General features: G+C 53.4%; 1 protein-coding gene across 1 annotated transcript in view; it reads left to right on the top strand.

The window, feature by feature from the left end:
• IQCA1 (IQ motif containing with AAA domain 1) overlaps positions 1-6,636 on the top strand; it is a 121,434-nt gene that overhangs the window by 79,135 nt on the left and 35,663 nt on the right. Inside the window, exons 13-15 of the mRNA XM_045294386.1 lie at positions 2,840-2,868; positions 2,915-2,980; positions 6,177-6,284. Of these exons, the coding sequence (XP_045150321.1) occupies positions 2,840-2,868; positions 2,915-2,980; positions 6,177-6,284 (203 nt within the window). The remainder of the gene's footprint in view (positions 1-2,839; positions 2,869-2,914; positions 2,981-6,176; positions 6,285-6,636) is intronic.

Below are 6,636 nucleotides of genomic sequence, written 5' to 3'. Positions count from 1 at the left end.
TAGAGAGGGGCAGGCTCAGCAGGTGCACAGTGTAGAGAGGGGCAGGCTCAGCAGGTGCAGTCAGCCTGGGAAGGCTCCACCACCTTGGGAGACACAATGTGCATGTTATGTCTCGATAGCTTCTGTTGTTCTGGTGTAGGTGAGTACCCGGCACACATGACCTTGAGCCATGACGACCACACGTTAAACTGTCCTGGTCTCTCAGCTTAGTTAGGCTGCAGCCTCCCCCTGGGAAGCTTTAGTGCCTCCAACTATGGGTGGAAGCCCTCCTGGATGAAGCTGCACTCCAGCCCCCTTCTTCTCTGTGATTAGAGAACCAGTCACTGGTGGGTGCCCCGCCCATTCCCACTCAAGAGTGTCCAAGTGGCACGTCTTCAAAGGCTTTCAAAGGCTGTGAGCTTATAGAGGCGGATCACCAGCTCTTTCTTCTGAGGTGCCTTTGAGTGGGCTCGAACCACCCTCTAAGAGAGGCAGACTCAGCAGGTCCCGGGCTTCCTGTCAGCAGCCACACACTCCAGCCATCTGCGGCAGTGGTTTCTGGTTATCGAAGTCTAGAGGAACAGGGGAGTGAATGATGACCGTGACTCACTGAGCTGTGGTGACTCACTGTTTGCGCACCTTCCAGGACCCTCATCCAGGTTACACGCTGAGCTGCCATCATTAAGGCCCAAAGTAGGACAGGGCTCTCCACTCCTGCAGAGTCACAGTCTCAGAATCTCCTTGGGGCAGCTCACCGTGTCCTATAGGGCCACTCTGAGTCAGCATCGACTTGAGGGCAGTGAGTCTGGTGGTGCGCCGGTTACACGTTGGGCTACTAGCCACAAGGTCAGTAGCTCAAAACCACCAGCTGGTCTGCAGGGAAGAAGACGGGCCTTTCGGCTGCCGTGAAACGTTGCAGTCTCAGAATCCCATGGGGGCAGTCTGCTCTGTCCTGTAAGGGTGCTGTGAGTCAGCCTCGACGCGATGGCAGTGGGTCCCCTGTTTGTGGTTATGTTCTTGGAGAGAAAGTTACTTTTCAATATGTAAGTAGCCATAGTCCTCACCCTCTGCTTTGTGCGTGTGCAGAATAGAGAACGAAGAGCTATTGCCTCCGAGAGGTCGTAGACCCTTACTGTTAACCACACCCTGGGCTCCTGTCCTCCCAAGGATCTTTGTAGCCCCTGCTTCTGTCTTCCCCATGCCCCTGGTGCCCTGTCTATCATGCCCATTGCCCCAGCTCCCTCTCCTCCTGCCTTTTCCTCCTCCTCCCTACACTGCCTACATCCCCAACAAGCGTAGGAGGCGCCTGGGTGGCGCAGACGCCTGAAAGCTCTCAGCTATGAGCAGAAAGGTTGGCGGCACAAGCCCACCAAGAGGGGCCTTGGCAGAAAGGCCTGGAGACCCGATCGATGCTGGCACAGTCTGGGAAGCCCCGTGGAGCAAGCCCACAACAGCCCCCATGGGGAGGGAGGCATCTGCACATGCTCAGGCACTGTCCCATGGTTTCCTGTGACTTGGGAGGTGGCCCAGGCACGCTGCCCTTCACTCTCCTGCACCGATCACCGTGCACCAGTTCCATGTAAGACACTGTCTTTCAGTAAAATCTTAGGCTCTGGAGTCACCACCCATCTGTCCGTGTGCTGGACGGTGGTGGCTTCCCTGCTGCTGAGATGCTGGAAGCTGGGCCATCAGTACTTCAAAAACCAGCAGGACCAGCCTGGGAGTACAGGGTTCAGCTGAGCTTCCAGCCCAAGCATATTTGGCTACCGCCTCCTCGGCAGGAAAATCAATGACTCCACTCACCCCTGGCAGTGAACACATTTGTACTCTAGTCCATCACCCAGGATAAGGTGTAGGTATTCGCTTTAAATAAGGAAGATGTGTCCGTCCGGCTTGACTAGAGAAACAAATTCATAGACACTTGTGTGTATAAGAAAGAGCCTTATACACAAGAGCAATTGAATACGACTATCATTCAAATGTAAGCACCAAACACCAATGCCACAGATGAAGACATGGAAGTTCCCTGAACTTCTGGAGTCTGAAATCGATCAAACGGGCCATCAAGTTGCATTGACACCCACCGGCAATTGGAACGTGAAAGATGGACGCAAAGAGGAAGATCAACAGCTGGAAAGCGAAGGCCGTGGTGACAGGAGCAGAGTTGAGGATCTCATGATAGAATTTGCAAGCCCAACCACGTCTTCCCCCACCAGATGGAATACACAGGAGTCAAGCGGACAACCTCTGTAGGAAGATGTGATGGAGGAGCTCAAGATCATCAGCCAAAACAAGAGCCGGGTCCGGCTGGAACAGACCCCTCAGTCCCTCCTGTGCAAGTTCACGTTGAAGCTGAAGAACATTAAGACAAGTCCAATGAGACCCAAGCTGCAGCTGTAAGTATGTTCCTCCTCAATTTGAGAGCATTTGAAGAGCAGCGCTGGCGAACTGGACAGTAATGACCGAAGTCCTGATGAGCTGCGGGGTGACATCGCGAGGACTAGACACAAAGAAAGCAAAAGGTCACTCAAAAGACAAAAAAGAATAAACCCACGTGGGTGTCAGGAGAGACCGAAACTCCTCCTGACTGGAGCAGCAAAAACAAAGGGAAGAAATGACGGTGTAAAACTTGAACAAAATACCCCAAAGGGTCGTGCAAAAAGATGATAGAAAACCTCAAAAGGAAATGTTGAAAAAATGTGAAAGTACCTGGACTTTTGAAACCAAAAGGGAAGCGCACGCTCAGCCTAGCTCAAGCCGAAAGTACTGAAGGAAAAAACCCAAGCCTCGAGTTTCTATATTGGAGGATTCTATGGGCAACATGTTGAACCATGCAGGAAGCCGCAAAAGAAGATGAAAGGAATACACAGTCACTGTACCAGATAACTGGTCAACGTTCAGCCATTTCAGAAGGCAGCACATGACTGAGAATCAGTGTTGCTGGAAGAAGGTGTCCAAACTGCTCCAAAGGCTTTGGCAGAAAACGGGGCTCCTGAAATTGGTGGGATTCTGATGGAGATGTTTCCACAAACGGCTGCAAGCGCTCACCGGTCCCCAACAAGAAATCTGGAAGAGAGATACCTGGGCAACCAGCCGGAAGAGCGTGATGTGTGTGCCCATTCCAAATAAATGTGACCCAATGGGATTCGGACATTATTGAACGATAATCATTAACAGCCCTGGCAAGTACAATTTTTGCTGAAGATCATTCAAAAACAGTTGCACCTGTACACTGTCAGGGATGTGCCAGAAATGGGAGCCAGATTCAGAAAAAGACATGGAAGGAGGGATCTCATTGCTGATGTCGGTTGATATATTGGCTGAAAACGGAGATTAGCAGGATGTTTATTCAGCTATGTCTTGTTGAGTGAACCAAAGCATTAAGCAAGTGAAGGATACCATTGTGCAGAACGAGAGCATCTTCATTGTGAACTCTTCAGGGTTCCCATGCAGAACCTGAGAACCTGTGCATAGACCGAGAGGCTTCATGAAGGTGGAGGAAGACCGCTTAATCACCTGCACTATGCAGATGAGACAGCCTTCCTCGGGGAAGGTGAAGAGGACTTGAAGCAGTCACTGATAAAGACAGAAACACCTTAGCATGAAGAAAACAAAAGTTCTCATTCCTGGACCCATGAGCTGCTACATCCGAAACAGAGAAGAGTCTAGTGTTGTAGAAAAGACAGAAGCTGTCACGCATTTCATTTTACTGGGCTCCACAGTCCATGTCTATGGAAACAGCAGTCAAGAGATGACAGGATGCATTGTGTTGGGTCAATCTGCTGCACAAGATCTCTTTCGGGAGTTGAAAAGCAAGGTCACTTGGAGGTCTAAGGTGCCCCTGACTCAGCCATGGTGCTTTCCATCGCCTCCTGTGCGTGTGCAAGCTGGGCGGTAAATAAGGAAGGCCGAAGAAGAATTGCTGCATTTGGACCAGGTGCTAGAGAAGGCTATCGACGGTACCATGGACTGGCCGAAGAACAAACCCATCCATCGTGCATGCAGCGCAGCCAGAGTGCTCCTTAGAGACAGGGATGGCAGGACTGCCTCTCACACACTTGGGACATGTTGTCAGGAGGGACCAGTCCCTGCAGAAGGGCATCATGCAGGGTCAAGGAGAAGACCCATGAACAAAGAGGAAGACCCTCAGCCAGGTGGACGGCCCCCGCGGATGCAGCGATGGCTCATGCGTTAGGATGTGGTGAGGGCGGCGCAGGACTGGCGATGACCATCGGGCCTCAACGAGCTAGAACCGACTTGCTGGCACCTGACAACTCCAGGCTCTAGAATCCACCTGGGTGTGACTAAGGCTCTCCTTAGCAGAAGAAGGCGAATCCCTTCCCCATCACCTCTAAAGCCTTGTTTCCTGGCAATAAGCACCGATGTAATGGCTGTCCCTGGGCTTCCCTCAGCTCTCTCAAAGGAGACGGGAACCACCCCCTCTGTGTATAACCCGCTCATGAAAAAGGCGAGGGTACCCGGAGCCGTCAGAAGCTTCCGTCCTCACTCCTGTCCAGACCAGCACCATTGTCCTTCCCAGGGACTCGTGCTCCGTCACCAGGCCAGCTGCCAACCGATGAGCTCTCGCTCGGGTTTTTGCGGGCATTTGCAAATGCATCAAAGCTCTCGATATCTGCGACACCCGTGTGCTCAACCTGCACGGGCATGCGCCTCTGTCCTGAGTCTGCAAGATGGGAACCTGGGCAAGGTCGGGATGTCATCGTCCAGCGAGAGAGCGAGAAGGGGAGGGACACGTCCGCTGTTTTCACGACAGCATCGGGTCGGCGCCATCGGAGGCTCCTGGAATCACTCAGAGGCTCTGCGCACCCTCGCCGTGACGGATGGCCACGGCCACACTAATTTTCCCAGTGACCTTATCTAAATTAGTGAGAAAATAACCACTCAAATTTATGGCCGGTTACAATTAAGCCCTTTGATGCCTTCTCATTAAGCCCTCGGAGATTTATCTCTGTGTCCGTCCTTCGGCGATCACTTAGAAGTGATGAAAATGTAAATGAATATTAACTGTCGAAAGGGAGATGTTTCTGTTTACGCTAACTGGACCCTTCCTCTCAAATGGCTGCGTTTTCAGGATAGATTTACGTAGCTTCTGGCGCCGGTTCCAGGCGGGCCCCCGAATATTGCAGCTCCAGGTTGGCAACCCCCTTTCAAACTCAACCTCTGACAAGACACACAAAGCACATGCCACTGTGTGTGTGTGTGTGTGTGTGTGTGTGGTAGCCAGTCCTCTTTACAGAACCCCCATGTTAGAACTCCACCCCGTTTCCGATATCCCAGTACCTCGAAGTGAGTGTTACAATGCAGTACTCTTTGGGCGTCAAGTTCGCCTCCGTAACATCGTGCCTAGGTTACTCCAGTTAAGTGCTCCCAAGCAGCTGGACTTGATGTTTCAGGGTTTTTTGTTTTTCAAGCTCCTATGGATGGAAAGTGAGTCAGGGGTCACAGTGGTGCGTCGGGTTGAGCACTGGGGCTGCTCAGAGAAAGGTCCGAGGCTCAGACCCACCAACTGCTCCAAGGGAGAAAAGCGAGGTGTCTGTGTCTGTCCGGACTAACAGCCTCGGAAACCCTGGGGGATGATTCTGCTCTGTCCCACGGGCCCTTGGAGTCAGAATGGCCCTAGTGACCAAGGACATGATTCTTGGTTGATCTGAGAAAACACAGGTGTTGGTGTTTTATTTGGGGTTTGGGGGTGGGGGTCACAAACACTCCACTTAAGCCAGTTACCATGTAGCTGATTGAGATGCACAGCGACCTCCGTGTGTGTCAGAGGGAAGCTGTCACCCACAGGATTTCAGGCTCATTCACATCACCAGGGTTTTCCTCTGAGCTACCTCCCAACTTCCTTTAAAGCCAAGAGCTCCCTGTCTCCCCCACCCAGGGAGTCCTACTCCCCATCTCTCAGTTCTGCTTGCCGGGACTCATGCACCATGCTTCGCATGAGACGGCAGGGATGCTAAGGAAGGGCAGCGGTCCAAACCCACCAGCTGCTCCTCCAGAGAAAACTGCGGCGTTCTGCTCCTGTACAGCGTCTCAGAAACCCCATCCAGGATCGCCACCGAGTTGGCATCCACTCAATGGCGGTGGGCAGCCCCGGGGGGACGTGCGTCCTCTGCGTCCATTTCCGTGGCACCCGCCGCCAGCCTCTCATCTCTCTGCCCTGTCTCTTTCCTCGCCAGGTGAGTACAGCTACCTGGGGACCTCGCTGCGCCAGGTGGCCATCGAGCCCATGCCCTCCTTGCTGGACGTCAGGCAGCTCATCACGCTGTACGGGATCCTCCCCTTAGGTAAACCAGCCCGAGATGCGCACGCCTGCCGCCTCCCACAGCCGAGCCCCGGGCGCCGGCAAGTGCGGGGTGCAGGCGGGCCTCACCACGGACCCCCGGGAGGTCGGGACGACCTGTGATGAGCAAAGACGACGGGTGTCTTCCTCCCGACCAGGAGTCCCCTTGGTCATTCTCACAAGAGTGCACACTCTTTTGGGTGCGTTGTTGCACACCTGAGAGACCCCTCAAACACAAAGCCAGACGAGACCCCTCAAGCCCACTGTCCTCAGGCCCGCTCTCCCTCACCCCTCCCTACAGGGCAGGGTGGAGCCAGCAGCCCCTGCAGGTGTCCAAGAGTGTAACTTTTTTTTTT

Source organism: Echinops telfairi, unplaced genomic scaffold (assembly GCF_000313985.2).
Source record: "Echinops telfairi isolate 266 unplaced genomic scaffold, ASM31398v2 ScPeMD7_3;HRSCAF=10, whole genome shotgun sequence".
Taxonomy (NCBI): Eukaryota; Metazoa; Chordata; class Mammalia; order Afrosoricida; family Tenrecidae; genus Echinops; species Echinops telfairi.
Note: the sequence above shows the minus strand (reverse complement) of the source record. Positions and strands in the feature narration are given on the sequence as shown.